The sequence below is a fragment of the Chaetodon auriga genome, chromosome 10 (genome assembly GCF_051107435.1).
Source record: "Chaetodon auriga isolate fChaAug3 chromosome 10, fChaAug3.hap1, whole genome shotgun sequence".
Classification (NCBI taxonomy): domain Eukaryota; kingdom Metazoa; phylum Chordata; class Actinopteri; order Chaetodontiformes; family Chaetodontidae; genus Chaetodon; species Chaetodon auriga.
Window position 1 is genome coordinate 3,516,942 of NC_135083.1, and position 27,198 is coordinate 3,544,139.

At 46.8% G+C, this 27,198-nt stretch overlaps 1 protein-coding gene across 3 annotated transcripts; it reads right to left on the reverse strand.

The window, feature by feature from the left end:
* Window positions 1-534: 534 nt before the first annotated feature.
* Window positions 535-27,091, reverse strand: src (v-src avian sarcoma (Schmidt-Ruppin A-2) viral oncogene homolog). Of its 3 annotated transcripts, XM_076740709.1 has the most exons (14): window positions 26,709-27,091; window positions 10,231-10,492; window positions 10,051-10,150; window positions 8,939-8,956; window positions 8,213-8,311; window positions 7,028-7,054; window positions 6,738-6,841; window positions 4,932-5,081; window positions 4,687-4,842; window positions 4,415-4,594; window positions 4,004-4,080; window positions 3,759-3,912; window positions 3,217-3,348; window positions 535-3,097 (listed from the first exon to the last, which is right to left on the reverse strand). In XM_076740709.1, exons 2-14 carry the CDS (start codon window positions 10,481-10,483, stop codon window positions 2,889-2,891), a joined length of 1,659 nt encoding a protein of 552 aa, XP_076596824.1. In that variant the 5' UTR covers window positions 10,484-10,492; window positions 26,709-27,091; the 3' UTR covers window positions 535-2,888. The 3 variants fall into 3 exon arrangements, with proteins under 3 accessions (XP_076596824.1, XP_076596825.1, XP_076596826.1); XM_076740710.1 differs by lacking the exon at window positions 7,028-7,054; XM_076740711.1 differs by lacking the exons at window positions 7,028-7,054; window positions 8,939-8,956 and having other exon boundaries at window positions 26,709-27,089.
* Between the last annotated feature and the right edge of the window lie 107 nt (window positions 27,092-27,198).

The following is a 27,198-nucleotide window of genomic DNA, read 5'->3' on the forward strand; positions in this document are numbered from 1 at the left end:
CCTCTTGTAGCGCTGTATTATACTGTAGTATGAAGCAAACATGAGCATGTAATAAACCTACCAATGATACATGTGATTTATGTATAATTAAAGAGTCATTTCAGATGAAAATGTTCTTGAGCTGTGAGCACCGTCATGCACTCTGCATGTCGTAGAGTCTCAATACGATACAGCTGATAAACAGAAATGTCACATTAAAATGACTCATACGCTGTTTGTTCAGATCACCGTAAACACATTAGTGACTTTCTGCTCCATTGCGTTTCTAAATATCGTGTCTACACCACTACAGTGTTCCTGCTGGGATCTTATCAAAGTCACCTTCCACAAGATTATTCAGGATTTAATTGACAATATTCATGATGCTGTGGCTGCGTGTGAGAAACATCTGCTAAAGATTTGCAACTGACAGACGTGTGTAATGAAAGCAGAGAGCAGGTTTGTTATTGGTTATGACCTTTGATCTTATTGACTCAGTGAATCCTTCCTGATCGTGCAAATTTACCCAGTTGATAAAACAAGACAGGATCCAGCTGGCAATGTACAAATTTTATTCAAACATACTTTCAAATTTGAACAATATTCAGTAGGATTTAACAAAGAGCCGTTTATCTGAAAATTCCCATTGAATACAGTAGAAAAGAGTATATATAGGAATATCACAGATTTAAAAAAATATCTGCATAGCCAGAAAGAAGACCCACAGCACCCCACAGGAAACGTCCTTGGCTCGTCAGCAAGGCTGCATACAAACAATATGACCTTTATAGTGCACTTTTTCCACACTTCTGCTCATAAGCATTCAGCGAGACGGCTCAGGAAGAGAGAGACAGACACCATGCAGGTCAATGCATTCGTTGTGGCATAACCCATGTCCACAGGACACAGCAGACGCAACACAGATATCAAACTCCTTCCAGTGGTGGCGCTCGCATCATCGTCTGTGTGGAGTTCATCATAGTGAGGGGTGCTTCATGAAGTCCAAGCTGGGGAGGTACGGATGGTGGCAGCGTGAACTCAGAAAAACACTCGATTGCCTGCTCATTTACCAGCCTCTGAAGCAGCACCAAAATGAGTCAAAGATCATCACAATGTAAACATTTGTGGTTTCGATTGTATTATGGGAAGGAGTGATGCTGGTAGATGATCAGCGTCCGGCGAGACGGAGTCAGAGGGAGCAGAGCCGTCCTCCTCACCAGCTCTGCCGGTCAGATGGAAAATGTACAACCAGGAAAAGTTTCACAGAAAAGACGTGCACGAAAAAAAAAACATACTTGTAATGTAAAAGTGTTTCTATAATATATATTTATATCATTATTGTCAGATGTTATTTAACCCATAAAAGTACCATAAAGTTTGAACAAACGAAAGCAAAATAAACAATTGGGTTACTTTAAAAGGAATAAATTATAAAGATATATACAAAAAAATATTAGCATTAAGGATATTTACAGTTAAGTTTGAAGATGCCAATTTATTTGCAATACATGCTGTTTGTGCCTGGTCTGCCCCCTACAGGCTGGAGGAAGGCACAACCACAACCGGCACAGCATCACTTTGTCGCTCCTTTACCGAACATCTCCAGTGTGATCAAAGATGCACTAATTAGGGAAACGCTGAGGCTAATCAAAAAAAAAAGAAATCTTCATACTGATGAAGGTCGGAAGTGAAAGGAGACATGAAGGAAGATTCACCTGATTTTAATTTGAGTGTCTGAAAAACAAATCAGCACCTTGTCGCCGCGCTGGCGAGCCAGCCGGTGCTGTGCACAGGTGCAGGATCGCAAGACAGCGGATGATCCTTTGAGAGGAAGAAGAGCAGAATCTCTGCTTTACACAAGTCAGACTTCATGGTCAGAAAAGTCCAGGGTAGTAAAATACGCTTTCACACAGTAGAAGAGAGTACAAAAGAGATTTTCATTGGCACAAAAATCCTTGCAGCAGAATTCTAGTCTTCTCCATCCTGAGATGACCGTCAGTGATCAGTAGCCATTTGCTTGTAAGAAAAGTCACAATTAGAAAATAGAGAGACAGAACCGGCCTCTTCTCTTCTTTGCACTGAGCTGTATGTTGATCACAGCGATAAACCAATTCGTCCTTTAGGTGAGTGAGACTACAAACTGATGGGAATCAAGGCCGTTATTCGCACACAAAATCTCACAGCAGTGGGGAAACTCGAAGCATGGTTATAACGTGAAATCGTTCACCTGAAGAAATTCCAGTTGATCCAGGTCTAACGGCTAAATACAATAAGGTTAAGACCAACAACATCCTGACAAATTAATCTACGTTCTCAAGTGGCCGAATGGAAGACAGACTGAGCGTGTGCGTCCTAAAGAAAATGAAGCACGAGACAGACACGGTGCTTTCAGGACAGGACAGGACGAAATCCAACGTTCAGTCTCTGGGCTGCCACGTTTGACCCATGTGCGGCCTTTTATGTCACGGTCTGGGGTTGCAGTGTTGAAGCTGGAAGAGATCAGTCAGGTGAATGAGGAGAGGAAGAGCGCAGGGGGAATGTAGATCATTAGGGAGCCTTTCAAACACAAGGAAGGTAGAAAAACCTGCTCGGCTGTGTACAGGGTGCCGATTTGACTGAACCAGAATAACAAAGCGGTGCACAGTTTCGGCTTTTCCTTTGAAAACAGTCTGACGTGTTGGAGAGCACGACAGCGACTTTGGAAAGAGGCAGGAAGTGAATGTTGCTGATTGGTTTGACGGCTCACCGACACGTCTCGAGTTACTGATTGTATCCAGAATGTAGTCGGCTTTCTGCCCCGTCGTACTGCACACACACACACGCCCTCACACACGCTCGCCCATGCACTCTGAAATCGACGCACATGCTCAGTTCGGCGCATGCATGACGCATGCACATTTCCAGCCTGGTTACAGGTTCTCTCCTGGCTGGTACTGAGGCTCCGTGGAGGTGAAGTAGTCCTCCAGGAAGCCCTGCAGGTACTCAAAGGTGGGCCTCTCCTCTGGCTCTTTCCTCCAGCAGGTCAGCATCAGGTCATGCAGGGATTCGGGGCACTCTGCTGGGCACGGCATCCGGTAGCCACGCTCCACCTGGTCTAACACCTCCCGGTTCACCATACCTGCAAAGACACGATGTTAGTATCACATAATCAGTTTAAATCATGTGCTCACTTATGACCAATATACTCCCAGCCAGTGTGTGCTCGGTCTCAAATACACAATTTAAAGTGGTCCTTGCCTGGATAGGGCACTCGGCCTTTAGTGGCCAGTTCAGTCAGCAGGACCCCAAATGACCAGACGTCGGATTTAATGGTGAAGCGGCCGTACAGAGCAGCCTCGGGAGCCGTCCACTTGATGGGAAACTTGGCCCCTGGAAGAGGACAGGTTTATCAGCAAGTTAAAATTAGATCACTGCGGCTCAGACTGAAACAAAAGCACATCGCGTCAGCTGCATGAATCACACCGTTTACTGGAGTCTGACACCTTATAATCACAGGCGCTATAGAAGGAGTTCCTAAATCAGGTGCTGGGACTCAAATCTGAGGAGTCACCGAATTGTTAAAAGGTTGAGAGAGAAACAAACACCTTGTTTTTGTTATACCTGTTTTTTAAATTTTTTAAATTCTTCTTAAGACCTATAAAAATCACTCCTGTTGAACTTCTCATAACTCACCTTCACATCACCACAACGTAAGGTCACACACAGATGACCACTAAAACAGCTAAGATCAGCTTTTACGAATAGTTTTTTACACCACCGGCCCCCTCCTGCGGACTCACCCTGCCTGGCAGTGTATTCGTTATCCTCAATGAGGCGAGCCAGACCAAAATCTGCCACTTTGCAAACCAGGTTATCTCCCACCAGGATGTTAGCGGCTCTGAGGTCTCTGTGCACGTAGTTCATCCTCTCCACGTAAGCCATCCCTGAAGCAATCTGAGGAGGAGACAAAGCTTTGGGATTGTCTGCACTGAGACACCGTTTTGAATGGATTAACGAGATGCAGCAGCAGATTATTTGGGCTGACCTGTGACGCCATGTCCACCAGTTGGGGGAGGCGGAGCATCCTACCCATGTCGCCTTTCAGGAAGTCCAGTAAGCTACCTGTCAGGAGGGACGCACACTGCAGGTTAGTCTAACACCATGAGCTGTTGTGGTCATATCAGCTGGTATTTACTGTCCGTTTCCTGATCTTCTAATGCCCATTTTTGTACACACATAATATCATGTACTTTAGAAAGTTTAACTTTGCGTTGCGATAACATAGCAGGCAGTAAACGCATCAAAGCTTGACCTGGTTTTGATTGGTTCCTGTCAAAAACAAATCCTCACAGTTATGCAGGTTTTAAGGGACATTTACTCTCATACTATTTCAACCAGGCTCAATTACTTGAAAAACCACGATGAAGAACTTTAAAAATGTGTCGACCATGCTGACCTTGTCCCATGTACTCTGTGACAATGTAGATGGGCTCCTCAGACACCACAGCGTAGAGCTGGACCAGCTTTTCATGTCTCAGTTTCTTCATGACCTGAGCTTCCTGGAGGAAGGCCTCGGGGGACATGGTGCCGGGCTTCAGGGTCTTTATCGCCACCCGTGTTGTGCCGTTCCACGTTCCTAATGAAAGATACCCAAAAAAGAGTGATGAGAGCCACTTCGGTGTTGATTGTTGAAACTCAACCAATTATCTTCTTAGTAGCACAGCCTACCCATCCAGACTTCACCAAAGCAGCCCTGTCCAAGCTTGAGGTCAAGACGGAGGGAGTCTCTCGGGATCTCCCAGGCATCCTTGGCTAAGCCCTGAGTCTGAGGCTTCAGTACAGGACAAATGTCTGTCAGACTGTGGCACAGCCCATCAGCGTGCTCTGCGAGACACAGGACAGGACAAGGCAACATGGTCAAGCTGCGTTCCCGGACTTTTAAAAGCAAACCGAAACATCCGTGGTGAACTCACTGCGGTAGTGATTGACAAGCTGCTGCAGGTTGCTGAACTGCGTGCGAGATGTGATGTAGAAGCCTCCGCTGTCCAGCTTCCTGATCTTGTAATGCTTCACATTCAGCCCTTTGGTGTTGTCATAGTCCAGCACAGACAGACAATAGGCACCTGGAGAGAAGACGAGCGAATATGACGCACGAGGTGGAGAAAATCACAACAGGGCGATTTGTTTGCTTCTCTTTCTGACAATGTGCTCATTGCACCACTAGAGGGCAGCATCACGCAGGTGAAAAACTGAACCACAGAGAGGCCCACGTCTCAGTGTTTGAACTGGGTGATGTGGCCCCTGGTTGTACAGTCCTCAGCTCCACGCTGACCTAATTCTGTCGGGCCCATCCACCCAGAACCTTTCCCTTCCCTCCATCCCTCCCCACCTTTTCTCCTTCAATGCAGAGCTGACATACCTATCCAATAACAGGAAACAACAGGAATCCTGTAACGTTCTCGTGTCCACAAATCACACACCTGCACACACAGCCAGCTGCACCCACAGGGACTGTGCTGCAGCAGCTGCCTATCAGAACTATCTCCAGACAGAGTCGCATCCAACCTTTTCCCATCTGCCCGATTCGTTTCTCCTGTGCACCCACAGCGCCACACGGCTGACACGGCGCAGCAAGACGCACGCCGAGCAGCAGGGGGTCGTGTCTCACCGCGACAGAGAATTTGCTTTCTTCTTCTAGGCCCATGTTAGTGAGACGTGTGGTGGAATTTGAGACTGATCTTGGTGTTGAGATCTGGACTGAAAGCTGTAGAAACACTACTACAAAAAGAATCAGTGGTAATAAAGTCAGTTTGAGCTCTGAGGACAAACTGTTCACTGTGTAGGCTTGTTGATCGATACCGTTGAATGAATGATTACATCTGCTCCTCCAGGTCCTGCCAGTTCTCCCCTTTACACACTTACTTTCACATACTGTGAAACCTCTGGACTGCTTTTGTGCAGCTCTACTGCTTTATGTTTCACCACAGGTGCAATGTATCTGTGTTTCGGTGCAATATTAAAATGAATTCTTACGAAATTAAGAATTTGAATCAGAAAAAGGTTACCGTCCATCACAAGGCGATAGGAATTTTTGTTAGTTTGGGGGATATTAACACGTTTTTCCACAAAAACCTAAGACTTTTTCATCATTTTCAAGCATATATAAACTTCTGATTGTACCAGTTTTGATATCTGATGCTAAAAAACATTTTGGTAGCGACTTGAGACATAATTGAGCAAGCCGCAACCAAGAAATGCAGTTCCAGAAACGACCACTAGAGGCTGGCTCCAAAAGTGAGTCAATCCCCATAGACCTCCATCTTAAAATGCTCAACTTTACAGCAGAAACACATTTACAACCTGCTACCAAAACAGTTTTTGCTCTCTGTAGCTAATTTCGTCGTTCATGACATCTGTATGGGAGTAAATCTTTATATAATTCACTCATTTAAATTATATTAACGCTTAAGGTTATGCATAATCATAGAGACGGCTGGTTTGAGTGACAGCTAGTCGCTCAGTTTCATCAACCAGGTTTCATTCGACCCGCCTCAGCTCCTCCCAGGCATCCATTTTTTGGATTAGCTGGGAGTTTTGTGGAGTAAGGCAGTGCCAAGATGGCGACGGCCATCTGAGCTTCACAATGGCTCTTCAGAAACCTGTGGGTGACATCACGGAGACTACTTCCATGTGTCTACGGCACTGAGGTTTAACACACAGCCCTACAGTCTAGAGAGGCAGTTAGTGATGAGTCGTCGTGTAAAGCTCCACTCGCTTACCTTTGGTGGTCTCGCTCTCTCGCACAAGGAAAGTCCCTCTCCTGTTCTCGAAACTTAGCAGCAGCCTCTCAGAGTCGCGCCGAGTGATTTTGCCAAAGTACCACCTGGTGAGGTCGAGAGACAAAACATGGGACACACGGGAGGTTGTTGAGGGGAGGAAGATGAACGTGGGTGGAAGAGAAGGAACGACAAAGCGAGGGTGAGTTGTTGCTCGTGGTTTCAGGAAGTTCAGTGAAAACTCTGTCTTTGCATTCCAGATGCAATGCGTACTCATGCCTACAGCTGCTTACCTGGACTCTAGAGTCAGTCTGAGATGACTGGAGGGACAGGAGGCAAAAGTGAGTTATAGAAGGTTAGTTTGTGTGGCTTGACTGGATAAGCAAGCAGGTTAGCATGTAAAGATCAGCAGTGCATGTCCACCACGAGTAGAAAACAATACATGTACAACCCCGATTCCAAAAAAGCTAGGACGCTGCGTGAAACATAAATAAATCAATGTGATAAAATACTCATCCTTTTTGAATATACTCAACTGAAAACAACCCAAAGTCAGTATATTTAACGTTTGAGCTCATCAGCTTCACTGATCTGTTTATTCTGAAAAACACCTGTTTGGAACAGTCCACAGGTAAACAGGTTGATTGGTAACAGGTGAGAGGATCATGACTGGGTATGAAAGGGGCATCCTGGAAAGGCTCAGTCGTTCACAAGCGAGGATGGAGCGAGGTTCACCACTTTGTGAACACATGATTGGATGTGTGTCGGTGAACAGTTTGTCTGCAGGTGATTTCATTCTGTTTTTATTTGTGTTTTACACAGCGTCCCAGCTTTTATATGAACATTTTAGGAAATCTGCTTTTTGCTTTCTTGCCAGCACTTAGGTGAGACAGTTGATGCCGTTCCTGAGGTAATAAAGTAAATATGATGCTACGCCTACCAGTCGGCTAGCTTAGCTTAGCATAAAGGTTGGAGAAAGATGGAACAGCTCGTCTGGCTTTGTCTAAAAAAATCAGCTCATCATGGATTATGAGGTCATGTGCAGGACTTTCTCTTTCTCCGGATGCAGTGACTTCCAAAGCGCTTATAAACATAATGGGATTGCCAGGCAACCAGCTGAGACCAAGAAATAGTCCAACACATGACCCCCCCCCACCCCCCCCACCCCCCCCCGTAAAACCACAAACTGTCGCCTTTACATTATTAAACAAAGGAGATATAGAGCGTTAATTAGTGAGCTTTGAAGGGTCTAAATTCATTACCTTTGAACAGAAGCCAGGCTAGCTGATTCCCTGCATTTCCAGTCTCTATGCTAAGCTAAGCTAGCTGGCTGCTGATGGGAGCGTCATATTTATGGATGGTATTGATCATCTCATATAACCCTCAACAAGAAAATCCAACAACTGAGTGTTAATTCTTTCATGCGCTTGATGAAAAGACAGATACACGAGGCAGAGCAAGGAAAAAAGACGCTTTACTCTTCTGCCTGGATGGAGTCGGACGGAGCCACATAATTGCTGGGGATGTAACCGCTCTCTCCAGTGGTCAGGGAGCGCGCCAGCCACCAGTCGCCTTCTCTGCACAGATGAAACGATAACACACAGCGTCACCAGGGCTCATCACACATCCAAACACAGATAAAACAGACTGACTGTGAGGGCTGGTGTTCATCAAGTGTCTCAGAGTACGTACAAACTGATGCTGATCGTTTTGCTGCAGCCACCTTTTTTTTTGTTTAGTTCGCACAGTAATTGAGCTCTGGAGAAGCTTGATAAATGCAAGCCCGGATATCTCTACTGTTAAGAAAATTGGGAAGTTATGCAATTATATACAAACATGCATTTGTGTGGGTAAGATAGCAGGGAGGGATGGTGCTTGTATGCTACGCTTCATCAGGGAGTGAGTTGCTGCAGCTTTGCAGCACGTAGAGAAAGTAAAGTCTGTTAACATCAGTTGCCTCCAGTTGACCTGAATTGATTAAAGTGCTGCAAAGCTTTGCACCAACTTCCCTTGACTACAGTACTGAGGGTTCATGGGGCATGGACAGAGTTATGTGGTTTGTGCCTTTGTAGTGAAGTGACACTACAGTGCAAAAGTGATGTATATGCTTCAGGTGACACACACACACACACACACACACACACACACACTCACACACACACACACAGGAAGACATACACAATCAGAAGAGAAGCGTCACAAACCTGCAGTTCACCTTCCTCCTACAAAAAAAAAGTGTTGGTTTGTGATGGAGAAATGGAAAAAGAGAGATGAAAGGGAAATGATGGAAAAGAGAGGGGTTAAAGAAAAGAGAGAGCACGTTATGAGCCGTGGAAGAGCAGCAGAGGACACAGAACACACACGTAATACCATCAATACAGTGCATGTGATAAAGCTATGAGTCCAAAACATTTAAAGCATTACATAACTTGGAGATAAGGGATGCAAAATAACTACATTTCCCCGTTGTGGGATCAATAAAGTCCTATCTTATCTTATCTTAACTAGACAAAAGAGACGAACGTGCAGAAGGCGCAATATTATCATAACACAAGCCGTCAGGTCACAGCGCATGGCTGCGTTATTTAACTGGGCCAATCAGAGATCGCTAAGACGAGCCTGACCGACACCTAATTTGACTGTGATAACAGGTTAACTCATCTTAGAGATGGTTCATGGATTCTGGGTGTACTTGACCCAATACTGATCCAGGTCTTTGGCTTAAGGGGCCAGATGCAGTGATAATCCACTATTGTCCTCAGCTCCTGAGTTCTAGGTCAGCAGTTGGTTAGCACTGGGGGTGCAGCACTACAGTATATGGTTCACTGCACCTCTATTGATTCATATAGCAAGCCCCTGTTGTGAAAGCAAGCATGCCCCCCCCCACCCCCCCACCCCCACCCAAAACAGGTTAGATTTGTACAGAGTAACTAGGTCTCGCTCTGTGTCGAGGTAGCGGTAAAAATAGCCTCACTGAGGTGGACTGAGCAGCGACACGTAACCATCAGTCTTTTGTGAATGGAGCAAAAATCGTGCGGGACGTCAGACAACACAAAAATCAGACTCTACCGAGGGAAGCCCGCTCCTGTGGTTAGAGGAGGTTTCAGAGAGGTGACGGGTGACGTGCATTTCAGTGTGCAAAGCAGCCAATCGGACAACTGATGCACTTGTCGACGGTTATTCTCCATCTTTCACACGTGCATGAAAAAAAGAGTTCTTGGACTATTTGTGAGTTTGCTTGTGTGCGTATGTGCATGAGAGGTGACAGACTGGTTTAAAAAAAGGGCGCGTGATTGGTTATCTGTATTTTCCTTACGTGTTGTTGACGATCTGGAGGCGTTCACCCTTCCTGAAGGACAGATCTGAGGCCGTTCTGGACTCATAGTCGTATAACGCCACGAAGGTCGTCACGCCTCCTATAAGGAGTGAAAGTTTGGTTCTTATCAAAGTTAAACTGTGAACACTACATCCAAACACCAGACCTTTGAGATCTCACCTGCTAGCGTGATTCTGTTGGGAGAGGTGACGCTATTGTTGTCCACGCCTCCGAACAGGGCCAGCTCTGCGTTATTGGCCATAGACGGATTGCCACTGAGACCTCCGTCCACGGTCGGGCTACGGTTGGGTGTTAAGGCCTGCTGATTGGAGTTGAGGTGGTGGCCGCCGGCCCCTCCCCCAGAGCTGAGGTTGCCATCGAGGCTGCGGGTTCGCTGGCCTACATCCTTGGGCTTACTTTTGGATCCCCCCATGGCCGAGGCCTGTGGTGCATTCAAGGACAGAGGAAAAAAAACGTCTGTGAGACAGCAGATAAAAAAAGATTTATCTGGTTTCAAGGCACTGTAAACGATGAATGACATAATAAGTTTGCATCAAATAGCCTGGTTTCTTATGTCATTTTCTTAGAATACAGTCTCTGGAAAAAATCATCTGACTGCTACAAGACCAGATGCAGAAACCAGAGACGGCATGGAGACCACTGCTCTGCACCCACTAAGACACAGTGTCATGTAGACCACATGAACCAAAACGTCCCCACGGGCCAAGGAGCAGCTGCCGCTCCTCGGTTTCAACACAGACATGCAATCCACCGGCAGAGCTCATACGCACACACAGCAGACACGTCGCACATGCCTGCGTGCACATGTGTCGGACACAGATGCACATACAGAGACGAGCTGCGTCATGGAGTGGAGACAGATCTTCTATGGGCTTTATTCAAACTGATCATTTAAAGATGAGTCAGATTATGTATTTAGCAAAGCTGGCCAAACCCCATTCACATCCACGCCACTGTCACGAGGAGGAACTAAAAAGTCATCATCCTTGTAGAACAGTTCTTTGCTGCTAAATGCTTTACTGTGTTCACCTGATCGTTGATGACTTTGTCAGCGTGCCGTTCGGTGCTGGGGAGGTCGTGAACACTGGGCTTATCAGAGCTTGTTTGCTGCCTGCTGCTGCTGGAAACAAGACCAACGTGAGACTGAACTGAAATGAAAGTGTGGCCAAAAAACAAAATAATAGCCTGAAAGAGGCTAAAATGCTCTGCAGCTTGGGGGAAATGTGGAGTCGGGTGCTGATTGTCTGTGGTTTCATCGCTACAAGTGACCCCGTTCACATTGCATGTAGCTCATTTGTAAATTTAGAATTATTGATTAGCGTCAAGAGATTAATTAATAATGGATCATTAGTTGCAACTCTACTCTGAAGCCACTGATCCACTCATGTGCTCCATGTGGATCAAAACACAGTACCTGAACAAAGCTTTCATTGTTTCATGGTGCTGATTATCAAAGCTCCAGACAAACTAAATCAGTGAACATCAGCGAGTTTTCAGTAATGGACAAAATCTGAGATCTTCTAGCGAGACCGAGAACAGAGCTCAGGTCAAGAGGGCAGTTCTGGATTGTAGTTTGTCTCGTGAAGTAGGTTTAATATCAGCTTAATGCGGGAAAATCATCACACTAAGCCAAAGATAATTTAGGGGGTCAAGCCCGTGCTATCATGGACAGATATAACCACAGGGGGCCTGCTAAGAAATGCTAATTTAAACTCTGAAACGCTAAGGTGGGGTGGCGTGGGAGCCCCTCTGATAAGCAGAGGAGGGTCATCTGGGTAATGTCAGGCACCTCAGGCTTCTGCTGACATGTTGCTGTTTAGGAGGCCATGCGTCTGTTGGATTTAACTGGGGTCTGCCAGTGCACGAGCCCACTCTCATTCACAAGCAAAGAGTCTGAAGCTAAACAAGAGACGAGCTACAATACGCAGGCTTGCAGGCATGCTCGCAGTCAGAGCCATGCGGTGACATATGGTGGAAAACGTGTGGCACAAAGACGAGCACAGTCTGCTAACCACGCAAGGGGAATCAGTGAAGCTGTCACTAGTTCATGTCGGTCATTTTGGATGCTTCCTTACTGCAAACCCCCCCCCCCCCCCCACATTTCGCAAGAGAGTGGCAACACTGGAGAGGGTCTGCTGGGGTGTTTTCAGTCAGTTTAGGTGATTCTTCTACATCCGGAGGAGCACTGATGCAGCTCAGAAATAAATATTAAAGCAGACAGAAAGCAGCTGCAGGAGGGGTGAAAGGAAGGGTGGAGCGAGGATGAGGAGGGGGAACATAACATGGGGGTTAATTTTTGGGTGGCACCGTGAATGGGCGAGATGGGGGAGGAGGGCGAGGAAGTGAAGACGGGTCAATGGGGCCGGACAGTCGATAACTCCCCCCCGGGGCACTTAAAGGGGGTCGCATCCCAGCGAGCGTAACAGCGCCTGCAGGTTTACACACACACAGACTCAAAGCAGACACAAAGATGACGGGTGGCTCGGCGAGCTGCTCTTTGTGTGATTTGCGTTTTCCCCGAGCAGACTGGTGTCATGGTTAATAAGCCATCGGAGGCAGAGCAGAGCGGAGACGCCATCTCTCTCATCTCCAGGCGTCCGACGTGTAGAAGCCTTCCCGTTTCACACAGACGACGCCTTCGCTTAAAGGACGTCGCCTTAACGAGATCACTCGGATGGTGCTCGAGTAACGTGTTATGTGAACAGACCATTGCTAAATAATGGTGACTTTGCTGACACGCTGAATATGCTTTAACACAACATCTGAACGAATGAAAAAGATCATTTTAGCAGCTCACAAATGTCAAGGTTGAATAGAATTTGGCTCCTTTAGCCAAGAGTGGCGTAATTCTCTTATCCAGACAAATACACTGAAACCTCCAGGAACGCAGAGTCTCGGCCTTTCTTCACACTCAGCTTCCAACAAAGCCATCTTTTGTCAGCTCACAGCAGGCGGCATAAACAAGACATTGAAGTGGCCTGTGGCTTGCGGGCTGCCAGATCCTAGTGTTACAGCTCTAACAGGCAGTAGAAATATGGAAATGCAGGAAGTGGCGAAGCCAAACAGTGCCATGTTCTGCAGGAATCACGTCTATGTGTGCATCGTCAGTAGCTAGTGATAACAGGAGCCTGATTGTGGCCTAGTAGTGCTGAGGTACTGTAACAAGCACCTACTGTCTGCGAGGCACAGCAGCATGAAAATCCCTCTGGCAAGACGGGGGGTGTGGCTGGGTAGGTGGGGGATTTGCTTAATTATGCATAAGATCTGACAATGAATTCCAAATCCTTCAAGTCTCCTGGGCTTTTGGTAAATGGGAATAGTCTTTTAATATTGCTGCCGGGGTTGTTTTCCCCTCGCAGGAAGCTGCATTCCTCCGTTTTTTTGCTTTTTTATTCCATATGAAAAGAAAACAATCGCTGAACGGTATCCTCTCATTGAAATAACAGAGAGGATGTGGTGTGATTCATCCTTTAACAGGCTTTTCTGGTCTGAGTCTTTGTCGGGGCGGGATCATGACACCGGTGCGTTTCCCCAAACAATACAGGCCTTGTGATGAAGTCTACTGGTTTGTTAAAAAAAGAAAAAATCTTTTCATCTTTCGGGAAGGACCAAACAGTCACGAACATCAGAACTGAACAGGCTTCAGATGTTCTGTGTGCAGGCTTAATGAGAGATTTCCCACGACGAAGCTGAAGCAAACTCAAAGTAATACTGAAACTCTGCTATGCGAGGCGGCGAGTTAGGACTTGTGTGCTGTGATGACGGCTACAGTAGACCCCTCGCTCCCACCGCACGGCGCTCGCTGCTGTCGGCCTGTGGTCTGACACATGGGTCGGGCATGCTCTGACAATTCACCAAAGGACCGATTTTTAATGCCCCAGGCGACGGGTTAAAGGTCACAATTAAGCTTTCGCTGTAGCGCTATAATCACAAGAAGGAAACTGTTGTATTAACGCGTCGTCACACGGAGGGAAAAGTGTTCCTGCATAATGACAGTTCTTTCACGTCTCCCTGTTCACCTACGATGACGGATCACAGAGGAAAGCGACGTGGGATTAGTCTAAAGCCCTGAGCATTTTTTCTCTGAGGAAGATGAAATACTTGCGGAAGAACACGCAGCCATGAGTTTATGAGGAAAGAAAAGACTCTTCTGTCGTGTGTCAGACGTCACCATCTTAGAATTACAAGGTTCTATCCAGATCTTTTGTCTAAAGCTACTCACATCACAAGTTATTAACATTTTGTGCAGGTTTATTCTTACTTTTCAGCGTTAATCAGGATATAATTTGAAAGAGTAAAGGTTCTGTCTCTAACTGGGCTCGGGAAGGGTCAAAGGACCAATCAGATTCCACCTCTTTGCGGTGTTTCTGAAACCTCAGAATTCAAGACGTTGTGAATAAAAGATAACAGATGCTGATTGGTCGAGAGTAAATTTACATCTGGTTGAATTATTTGCTGCTATGCTCGATGGCTAACCTGCTAAATTCAATAATGCAGCTGATGCTAACTTTTGTCAGAGGGTTTAATGTTAGTTATGATTAGCTGGTCAAAGTTATGTCGGGTTCAGGCTGCCTCACATCAGCCCAGTCATAACCAACAGACCTTTTTATCCCATGTAGGCAAGTGCATCATAGCAGACGATGACCGACCAATAGGAGCGCACACAGCTCGTCCATGCACTGTAAACTCTAAACAATCGTCTTTTCTTTTGTTTTTTAAGCTTTTTTAGGCTCCAAACACAACACATCCAGTACCACACACGCCGCTTCGGACGCCATTGTTTGTTTATATATTTGTTCCAGGAAGTCAGTCCTTAGCGTCTCCTTCCCGATGATATCAAACAGGTCATGTAAGACAAGTTATGATTGGCTGGGGACCAACGTGTAGTCTGTTGTGTGTCTCAGCCAAATCAAGGAAATAATTTACCACTCCCTACCTGCCGAATCTGACATCTGGCATCTTAACGGACAAGAACAGTCTGTCACCGGCACTACCGTGACCGGTTTAGAGCTGTCAGCAATGAAGACCAAAACTTTAACTTGCAGGAATTAGAGATGCTAGCTGCTAGTTGCTGAACATTTTAGCGATCTGATGCTAGTTCTACCAAACCCTGCACTGGGTTTGTGTCCGTTTACAAGTCGTGTGCTTCAGCAGACAAACAGTGAGGATCGTGATTACATTCCAGGCTCAGGCACTGACGGCGATGACCCCAGCTTTACCTCCTGAAACGCATATTTGGGATCAGACAAGAGTCCCAAAGCTAGATGATCTGATCCTGAATGTGACCATTGTTCAGGACACGTCCCTCCCCGTGTTAGCATTAACATTTAGGCTCCATAGGTCTCCCATCAGGCCAGCCGAGTGAACAGCAGGTGCCAGACTGCAGGGAGATATCATCCTGTTTTTATTGCATTTGCATAAGCAGACATCAAACGTAAAATGGTGTGTGTGTGTGTGTGTGTGTGTGTGTGTGTGTGTGTGTGTGTGTGTGTGTGCTCACGTGTGCCGCAGAGCCTGAACTCAAGTGGCTGGATGGACAGGCTGTCCTCAAATTCAGGATACAGCAAACAAACTCACACTTATACCCTCATTCATTCCTCATTTTCTCCGTCTGACAGTAAAAATCACATCGTTGAGGAGACAGCACGTAAATATTTGCCTTCTTGTTTTTCAAGCATCGCTCTCATTGGATCGTGGAGACAATGACGGATGTAGTTCAGCTGACAGGAAGTACGCGTGTGCCTGCAGGGAGTGCATGTGATCCTAATGTCAGCCTGGTGGATGTATTCCTTCATCTCGACGCTCTTTATGTAATTACTACGGGGGGGAAAGTGGGGAGGCTTTGGCTCCTGCGTCACCGGCCGCCAATCGTAGCATAATCCAGCCCTGCTTGTTCTGGCCAGATTATCAACATCTATTCCCTAATCTTATTCGCCAAACGCTGTGATGACATTCCATCTGGGGCCTGCAAACAACACGGGTGTAGCAATGACAAGACAGGATAGACGGGTCAAACCGCTACCACTACCGCTGCTCCGAGCGCTTCTCTTATCCTGTCTCAACAAATCCATCTGCTGTGGGAAAACAGTGAAAAAGCGAGCCCTGAACCACAGTTTGATGAAGCAACTCAACGCTCGCCATGAAGCACAACAGGTGGGCTGCTTCCTGCTTCTGAGCAAACACGGCCTGCAGTCGATCTTGTTGCTCTTTCAGCAAACATGAATAGAGGAAATGGCTGCTTGGATGTGTTTGCACACCAGAGCTACCCCCGCGCTGGTTTCAGCGCCCATCCACACTTCCCATTCGCTTAACCATCGGGTTGATCATTACAAAGAGCTAAGACGCAGTAACACAGCAGAGAGCGTGTCAGAAAGCTGCTGGCGTTTCGCCTCTTTTGTAACGTCGGTGCACACCGGATCAAACCGTGAACCACTCGGAGCCAGAAAGCTCCTCCGTGTTTGGAGGTCTGGAGGTAAACACACGCCCCCGATAGCAGGACTTCGCTGAGTCCTGGATAAAGAGTGTGTACCGATCCCCCCCCAGTGCTCCTGTCACGGACAGACACAGCGATGGGGAGGTGGTGAAGTCAATATTTACCACTCCACACACACACACACACACATTAACGCACACACACACAGCCAGGCCGTTGCCATGGAGGCGATTCCAAGCATTCCACAAACCAACAAAGTGCACAGATGTAGGATACTCGCACACAGACTCTCTGGGCCAAAACACTCAGAGAACACTGCATGCCTATCTGATGAAGAAAAAGGAAAGATTAGCGTCTCTCTAAATTATGTGGGATGTCTGTCACTTCCTGAAAGCATTTAGGGGAGAAACGTGGGGGGGGGGGGGGGGGTGTTAGAGGAGGAAAAAAGTGACACGGAGCGAGAGAAGGTGAGATCTCCTGAAGACATTCTTTCCATTGTGATGTTTTGGGTTATACCGCAGGAAGATTCCCATAAAAACATCATGTTTACCCGTTTCCCTCAGCCGCTCAGGAGCCTGCACTGCTTTGGCTCCTATAATAGGATCAGAGGCTGTGAGCCCTTATCCCTTTCACTGTGTGATTGTGTGTGTGTGCATTTCTCACCGCTGGTTTTACTGCTAAAAAAGCGACCTGCAGCGTGTCCAGGTCGCCTTTCGTTTGCCAAGTGGCACGGCTAACGCGGCCTTAAAATCATATGACATCTCTGGGCTGGTGGAGCTGAGCAGCTGGCCGCTCTGTCTTAAACCCGCCGCTTACAGAGGAATTTTTTTGTCCACTTCCAAACAACAAACACTGCTGGCAGCAACTGTAGGTTCATGGATTTTCTGTTATCCCTTGTTCCTAATCTGAGTATGACATACATGAAATTATTTTGGGATTGAGGCTCAGGAAGAAAATATCTGGGCCATTTTAGATGAGGTGATGTCTTGGCTTTTGCAAAAGGAAGCAGTGAAGAGAGAGACTCACTGAAACATGTCTGTTAAAGGAGCAGTTCAGCATGTTGGGAAATATCGTAATTCGCTTTCTTGCCGCGGGGTCAGATGACACGGTCGACGGCGCTTTCGTGACCGCACGCTAGATATGACACGAAAGCCAGCTGATGGTTAGCTTATCTTAGCATAAAACTGGAAATATCAATGCTGGCTCTGTCTGACAAATATGCCTTCCAGCACCATGAAAACATGTTTTATCTCCTAAAATCAAGAATTTATGGTTTTACGGGGGTTAAGTGCTGGACTGTTTCCTGGCCGGCAGCAGTGAGGTTTTTGAATGGATTAAACAAAATAGGAGTAAATAAATGTTAATTAATGAGCTTTAGATGTGCTGGGAGGTGGATTTTCTTTTCTTTGGGTAGAGCCAAACCAGCTGTTTCCCCCTGTTTAAAGTCTTTAAGTTAAGATAAGATAATCTAAGCTAAGATAAGAACAGATGGAGATGGGTTGTTGGGTTGACCGTTTGGATTAATCGGTATCGGCTATCTGTGACTGGCTGAGTCCATCGCTGGTCAGTTCTTTTTGGCCAATTGTTGTCTTTTTTTTGCACATTTAATGGCCTCAGAGGGACAAGTGAGAGTCGTTGCAGAGAAAACTCTGAATTAAAAGTTTATTTCAATCAAACAGTGTTGGTTGTTGAAACCACTGAAAGACAAACCAAGATGGTTTTAGTGACTTTCATTTGGTTTCTGTCCAGTTTGAAAAAGTGTGTTTTAAGCTCGTCTTAGTTTGGTGAAAGAAACTTTTCATCATTGACAGCAATACTGTCTGTTTCAGGAAAGGCCAATCACATCACACAGTTACACATTCGCGGTTAAGGGCTTTGCTAATTTGCACTTCAGTGCTGGTAATGAGTGGTCCTGCCAGTCTGGGGAATTGAACTGACGACCTTCCTGTCACAAGCTCGCTTCTCTAATCTTCAGGCCACAGCTGCCCAAATTGAGTTCAGAAGGTGCATGGTTGTATTTTTCCATTTAATCATGAAAAAAGGTGTAAGAATATTTTCTTTCTTGAGATTTTGACATATCGCCCAACCGTAACTCTGCTGAGACTTTTTCCCCCTGAATTTAAATCATCTCCATTAATCCCCTCCTTCCTTCCATCATCCGTCTCCTCCACCTCATCTGGAACCAGCTCCACCCACTCCATCGCCAACAGGAAGTCAAACCCCACATGTAACACTTGAGCCCGACACTTCCACAGGCAGCGCTGTGATTAAAAATGAAGGCAAGAGCAGGTCGCAGTGGGACACATCTAAACATGTCAGGCAAAATATCCCTGTAAATCCAGAGCTCAGAGCAGCCCGGTCACATGACACCTACCTGTCATACAGCCTGGGTGTACCTGTGAGTTTACACACTCTGTGGTCTGCTGTGTCCTCATCCCACAACCATTTTTGATGTGTAATCACAACTCAAGTCAATAACTTCCTGCTTCCCCTGAGACCCCTGAAACCCTCGTCACGGTGTTACCTTCAAATGCTGCCCTCGTACAGTAAGTGCCTTTCTTCTTACACAAAAAGCAGCCACCTGATTTAAGGGGGGCCTGCGACTAACCTTCCTAGACTGGGTGTGACGGGCATCGGCTAGACGAGACAGACAGAAGACATTACTGTAATTTCCTCCGCTGAGCTCATCAGTTTGTTGCAAGACAGCAAATAAATTCCAGCACATTAACCAATAGTTACACAATTCAACATTTTACAGTTGCCTGTGAGGAGGAAGAGGGAGGAAGCACAATGTCGAACGGCGCATTAACCAATTGTGAGCAAATGAACCTCATGTCAGAACACATGCTCTGTTTTATGGCCCAAGGTTCCTCAGCTGTTCTCCTGTCAGCGACAGCAGCAGGGATCTCTCCTGCTCAAATCTATGCGATCTGAGGCATCCGCGGTATGCACAGTGCCGTGACTGCCATGAAGGGACCTGTGGGTGTTCACTGTACTGTGTTGACAGTGGGAGATGTCGCGCATTGTTCCTCTGTAGTGTATTAAATACCAAGAACAGACAGAATAGTTTACAACTGCATCTGCGAAAAACTGCTGCGCCGCTTCTGAGAAACATCCAGGCGGTGCTGCTTCTGGGTTTACTCCGACATCAGCCTCACATCCTTTCCTCTCTGCGCCCCTGCTCTCATCTAAATATGGTCATTATGTGAAGTGAGACTGATGAGCTGTGGTCATGTGTTCAAACAAGACGCAGAGAAGAGAGAGAGGGAGTGAGATGGAGGGAGAAGGAAAAGATAATCCTCAGGGGCTTTGGCTTTCTTTATTCACCCCCCCTCAAGTCTTACTCCCTCACACTCGGTCGATCCCCCTCCTGCGCACTTTCTCCCCCATCATTTCTACAATCCTTTCAGGAGATTTCTGGAGGGAAATGGTGGAAATAAAGGATTTCAATGCCTCTGATGTGTCAGCCATATGTCACGTGAGGAGAAAAAAAAAACATCCTTTTTCCGCTTCCTAAATATTAGCGAAGTGGTACTCAGCTCAAAGAGGTGGAAGAACGTTCTGAAAGGGTCCAAAAACAAATCCAAAGTCTTTAATGCTACACGACAAAGACACCCGAGAATCAGCATCAAAATGCACTTCACATCTTCTCCAGTATCGTATGGGCTTATGTTTTACCGCTTCAGAGGAGCTATATGTCGCCCGCAGTGAACTCAAGCTCTGTGATAGCAAACCCTTAAATTCACACCCTCTCATCACATTTCAAAGAGGCAGCATTTGATCTGCTCAAGTCCACAGAGACTCCCAAGTGCCTCATGCTTCAGTAACTAAGGGCTTTCACCGTTTAACTTCTCATCTGCACAGCGAGGCAGTGAGAGAAATCCCTGCAGCCCAGAAATCTAAGGCCTAACCCAGGGGAGATTAACTATATATGAAATATACAGAGGAGCAGTTCTGCTAATCGGATAAAACTGTTTATAGCCACACTAAACAAAACCACGTAAACATGTTCAAATATGAGAGAGCGAGCCAGGTGTGTGTGCATGTTTGTGCACTGTGGCATTCCCAGGTTTGTTGCAGCAGTGCGACCGAGCAGAGTCATGGCTGAGGAATGCAGAGCGGAGGAACAGGCGAGTTTCAACTCCTCTCCCGCTCACACAGCCCAAAGCTGGAATGCGAGGGGAGCAGGTAGAGGCACCGTCCGCCCGGGATGTTCAGGAGCTCAGGCCGCCCCGAGCCACGCGCGACGTAACAGCCCAACACGTTCCCGCCCGTCACGGAAAGGAGAAGCAGCAACGTCTCGAGAACAAGAACGCGGAGTCAAGGTCGCGACGCACTGTGGCTGTTCATCCTGCTACGAAAAGGCTGTGGACCAGATTGTGTTTATTGTCAACACTAAATTAAATGCACGCTGAGGGTGTCATGCCGCTCATCATCAGCTGAGCCGAGTGTTTCTGTGTCTCCAATGGCTGAACTAGTCTTCACTGACAACAGAATATTCAAGAGAGGAAAAAAAGAGTTTGGACAAATCCTGCAGAACAGTTTAAGAGAAGAGGAACAGCACAACCTCTGTGTTCATGTGCAGATGTGGAGCATGAATAAAGGATGCTGTATCAACATTTCTATGGCTGCTTTGGCTGAATTGAAACTGAAAACAACACACAAAGATCCCAGCACTGGGGCCCTGCTTCCTTGGAGATAGACAAATAAGAGCAGCAGAATAAATCAGAAACACCCACCAGGGCTCGCCATTAAAATTTTAAAATGTGCCCATGTCACGCTTCATCATCAAAACATAACTGCTCCCAGCCATGACATTTCCATAACAGATTGGAGGGCGAGACCCCCAACACGGGAGTGATTTCCTCCATCTCTTTTGAACCACCCCTTTGTTCAGAAGGCCCTGATTTCAATATTCAAATGTAACTCAGTGGGGCGGTGAAGCAGTGAGCTCTGTCTGCTGACTGCAAGGCAATCAGCAGACAGAGCCGCTGGTGTGGTTGGAGCTAAGATACAGAAGGGTGGGTTCACTAAACTGTTCTGTATCTCATCTAGACTCACGTCAGGTCAGACAGGAGTGACACCAGAGGGGAAACACAGCCGACACTTCCTGCAACCTGCAGAGCCCGGCAAACTGTGACAGCACCGACGGGTCGGCGGCAAAGGTTATCTGGCCTGAAATGAACACAAGTCGCAGTAAAGTCACATTTAAAGCTCCAACACAAAAAGTAGATCAAACAGGAACGAAAGCGTTCGTGTGTGCTCGGTGCACCAACGTCCATCGAGCAGCAGCTAAGAAACAAAGTAGGTGTGAAGCAACAATTGAAAACATATTGTCAAACACCAACGAGTGCAGAATTCTTGCTCAAAAACAGGCATTGAGCTGTGAAGCCAGATTTGAAAGTGAGAAATCACAGCACTTGGCAAAGTAATCACTGAGTCACCGGCATTGTTTAGCAACCTCCCACAGATATATTATGGTCACTCAGCGAGATGAGACTTAGTGCACCTTTAATGTTGATGCAAGACCATGAATCTCAACTACTTACACACATCGAACACATTAGGCTGCAAATCAGGACTGTTTTCATGGATTATTCTCCCAGTTCTGTTTTATGTTTTGTCCAAAACCCAAGTTATTCACTTTACTCTCATATAAAACAGAGAAAATTAACAAATCCTTGTGATTGACAAGCTGTAAATAGTCATGTTTGGCCTTTTTGTCTGATAAAAAGGGATAATTATCCAAACAGCTGCAGATTCATTTCACATTGCTCAACAAATCAAAGTTATTTGTGTAGTGGCACCACTACCAGGTACACTAATAACTAAATTCATGCAGATTCTGCTTTTCAAAGGCGTCACACGACTCAGTGAGAAGATCTGAAATCATTTTGTGAAATCACATCCCTGAGCGCACATTTTGGTGTGGAAATTCCACACAAATATGCTCCTGTTATCTGGTTTTGGTCAGATTCTGAGATCGGCCCGGGGCTGACGTTGAGCCTGACAGGGTCTGCACGAAAACTCCCATGTGGACTTATACTGCAGCGATTCTCCGAGGATGGAGAGCAGCATGAATTCTTCCCAGCATCTCATCATCCTGACCAGGCTCGCACAGCTGCGCCTACACAAAGCCACACATAGAGGCATCTCTCTAAATGCCAAAGACGCTTTTCCTGTCACGAGAAATGTGCGCCGAGTGACGGGAATGAGGGTGTGAGAGCGATCGCTTCTCCACACAGGCAACAGTGGGCGGATTGAGCGGGGATGCGTGGCCTGTGTCACCCTGGCCCGTTCCCAGAGCAGAGGGACAGGAAGTGGCCGGGGATCCTGGGAGGATACAAGCCCTCCTCTGTTTGTCTCTATCAAACCGCTATCAGATACTTCATTCAAATGGCCGGCAGGCACAGGGCCCTCTGACGGGGAGCGTGGAGGGATCTGTCAGAGGCTGCACTTCTGCATCCTTATCATTCAACTGCCTTTACTGGGACTAACGACACGGTGGCTTTGTGGTTTCAGTGTTTACATCTACTTCTGCAAGCAGATGTAAACACACAATCACTAATTCAGGCAGTGATACAGCACAGCGTGGGCCATATAGTGGCCTCAGTGAGGAAGTGAAATGCAGGGGCGTCGGACTGGACTGAGGATGCAGGGCCCTCACGTGAGGAGGGCCTACAGAGACACTACAACGCAACAAACAACAGAATGTGATAACTTGATCATCTTTTCTGACATGAACTCAACTGAAAACGGCACAAGGACGATCTATTTAACATTTGAGCTCATCAGATTCACTGATTTTTGTAAATTATTCTGAATCTGATGCAACAACATGTTTCAAACAAGTTGGGACATGAGCAACTAAAGACTGGGAAAGATGTGGAATAATCCACAAACACCTGTTTGGAACATTCCACAGGTAAACAGGTTGATTGGTGACAGGTGATAGTGTCATGATTGGGTTTGAAAGGGGCATCCTGGAAAGGCTCAGTGGTTCACAAGGGAGGATGGAGCCAGGTTCACCACTTTGTGAACACATGATTGGACAAAGGACATTAATACATGAGCTCACGCTTCATAAAACCGGTTGTCGGTTGTTATTTAATTCTGTTATTTGCATTTTACATGGTGTCACAGCTTCTTTGGAATCAGGTTTGTACAATGACTAACCCTGATCTGGGGAGGGCCCCGTAGAGAATGCCTACGTTTCCACAGGGTGCAGAATTTTGTGCTAGCCCCCGGTGACACACACACAACCTTTAGGTTAATGGCTGCAAAGTGCAAAGAAGACAACAATGACTGACGGAAAACTAGGCCACTGACGCATAAAGAGAATGAGAGACAGACAGATAAAGGCTGACAGGATGGGAGAGATGTGAGACGGGCAGAACGAGCGAGAGAACAGGTGGCTCTGGCATTCCCATGCTCAGCCGTATGCCCCTGAAAGTAGCCGGGCACTAATTAGCACCAAATCTGGGCCAGAGCGACAGAAGTTTAGTATCTCTGCCACATGAAAAATTCAACGGCCTTTGTCAGCGGGAAGCCATCGCAAATCTCATGCCCCGCTTTCATGTGCAGCGCAATCTCTTTCTCCATCGCACATCTCAATGGCAAACTGAAGAGGGGCTGCTGGCATTAGACAACTTGTTTTGTTTGTTAAGTGCTCCAAAGCCAAAAGGGAATAGTGTGTTGTTTCAACAAAGAGGAGGCTCACCATTACTACGATGACTAGAGCCCCGTCCTGCACTCTGCGAGCCCTCCTTTTTCTCTGTTCCTCCGGCCAATAAGCTAGTTCCTCTTCATAGCATCACAAACAATTACAGTATGTCCTCAGTGCTCAATGCCAATTAATCCTCATATGACCTAAAGGAAAGTGGGGCACTCACTAGATCAAATGGTGGACTCAGCAAACCTCCAGCTACACTGGAGTTGGCTCAAACTGCTCAGTTCGCTTCAGTGCAGTTAGATGCAGAAGCAAACATACGCATGGAAATGCTTGGCCCTGATGCTTGAGAAACAGTCTCTCTATAGACGGCTCCTGAATGGTTCCCCTTCCATCTTTCTGAAAAGGTGCACAAAGGCAATTTGGAAAGCGGAGGCGACTTGTCTTAAAGCTGCCGATCCTCCAGGGCCGGATAGCTGCAGAGACAAGCGCTTCATTGATGCCAGGCCCAGTGTATCACCGTGACAGACAGACCACTCCAGTATGAGGGGGAACAAAGGGGCCAGTCCACAGCCACGTTGCCAATTAGCAGGAATTTCGGCCTCAAGAGCCACTTTCCACCAATCTCATTGGCGCGGACATAAACATCTACGGCTTTCACTGGAGGGCATTCATGGGATTCCAAGGAGCATTAGGACCCCTCTGTGGAGTCTGAAATCTGGCAGTTAGAAAGTACAATGGGCCATCTCGTACCACTTTGAGAAACACTTCTCACTCACTGGCTGGCTGCGTCGCCCGGCGCGCAATGCACGCTAACGGCCTGCTGAAACTGGCAACATTTCCTCTTGGCTTTCCAGCAGGTGAGAGCATTTCTCACGACGGCGCGTCCCTTTGTGACAATGTTCCATCGAGCGGAACGTGTGATAAAAACAAACAGCATGCAACAGCGGGCATCATGCATGTCCTGGGGTGTTTAAACAGGGCTTCATCCCCAGCGCCAGTTTGCACGCCATTGGCCCGACACAAACTCTAAGGATACTGAATCCGTGGGATATAATATGTTTTTGCCTGCCTGCTGCCAAACATCCTAATTCCTTCAGGAAAATACAGCAAAATACACACAAGCAAAATCTGCTGGGGATTAGTCTAATGCACGACTGATAATCAAATGTAATAGCAATTTTATTTTTATCACAAAATTATCGATGCTTCTGAAATATGACTCTGGCGAAATGTTTCAGATTTCAGAAAGGATTACAGAGGCAGTAAAAACAGCTGGAATACACAATATTTGGGTTTTAGGCAGATCAAAAAGCCGCGACACCACACTGCAATAGTGGTTCAGCAGGTTTAAGCATGTGTGTGTGTGTGTGTGTGTCAAGCTCTAAAAAACGAGTTCTAGCTAACGGTCATGATGGGAAATGTGTCACACTGTGGCGTCACACACTAACCGACACGCTGATCTTTATGTGTCTGACAGTAAATCTGCTCTAGACGCTAAACCAGGTTTCATTTTCTAGATAAATGGAAACAGACTAAGTTAGCAGATCTGTGCGCTGATCCCGGATCAGCAGTCTGGCTCGGAGAGTCAGCGCTGATGTGTACAGTGTAGACATGCCAATGAATGGTCACAGTGTTAAGACACAAACAATACGGACGGATATGGATCAGTATCTGTATGCTCAAGGACACGGCTTCTTTTACAGACCACACCATTACTCTGCAGTTTAGGATTATTTAGTCTTTTCTATTATTAGTTACCACCTCATTTAAAGTCAATATTTGGGCCTTTGAGTCATGTTGAGTGGGAGAGACTAATCTTCAGCATATGACAGCCATGTCTTTAAAGTGTGTGGGATCCCGGGGAAGGAAAGTCTGTGGCGGTCTGAGCGAACAAGCAAAATGAGTTAAAGCAGAAGATAAACAGCGTCCATCGGCTCTGATCTCACTCACACATAAAACAGCACAGGTCCAGCAGGTAGCCCATAAAAACTCTCACTCAGAGCGGCTAGAGCTGCCAGCTTTCAGCCTGTCTTGTGAAGGCTTCCAGCCAGGGAGTCACTTCCCTTAAAACTGAGGATCCGCTCAGTGAAAAGTGTGATTAAGCTCTATATGTTCCCAAAAGTGCTGCAGACCAGAGGCTGTGTAGGACAGCATGTAGCCTGAATCAAAGGCTGCAGCTTGTATTTCACAAAAGCTCTGATGAGTCAGTGCACAGAAACTCTCAGTGTGTCTGGTAGTTGCAGCCAGTGATTTTAGTGAATTACAAAGTGAGAAAATTACAGTATGACCTCCATCCACTGATCATTATTAACAAAAGCAATTATCTCACATGGAGACAAGGTGATAACAGAGGTGTGAACAGAGTCTAAAAGGGGTCAAGCGAGGTTTATGCCCAACTGCATCCATCTGTACACAGCACAGTAACGTGCAGCTGCTCAGATCAAACCCCTCATTCATGTTTCATGAAGCCTGCCTGTCCGCCTGTCATTGCTCAAGTCACTCGCACTGGAATAACAAGTTCAGGCGACTTACCCTGACGCGCAGGCTACTGGAGATTTGGCGTCGTCGCTCTTCTCTTCAGACAGGAGGATTTCGCGTCAAACCATTAATGAACTGATTAGAGAGACCAAAAGCTCACAGATCCCGAAATCGGGGCTTTGGAGCGGCGGCAGGGGCGGCGGAGACAGTCGGTGCCAAAACGGGCGACGAGGGATCCCATTCAACTGGAGGGGCGGCCCGGTGAGGTCATGACGCGGAAGACTCCGAAGCTAAGAAAACATGTTTCAGTTCAGGCTGAATCAACCGGACTGGAGCAGGAAGAGCCGAGCGCCGGATTTTTCCTCTCACGTATGTAAGCCGAGCTTTACGCGCGGCGGCAGCCCGACAGTCCGCTGCGGCGCAGGACGCAGAATCACGACCAAAACACTGTGATGAGAAATGAGAGGCAGGCAGGGGAGGAGACTCCCGCCCAACGCCGAGCTCTGATTGGTCAGACTGTTTCGTGCACGTCGAGGCCTGATTT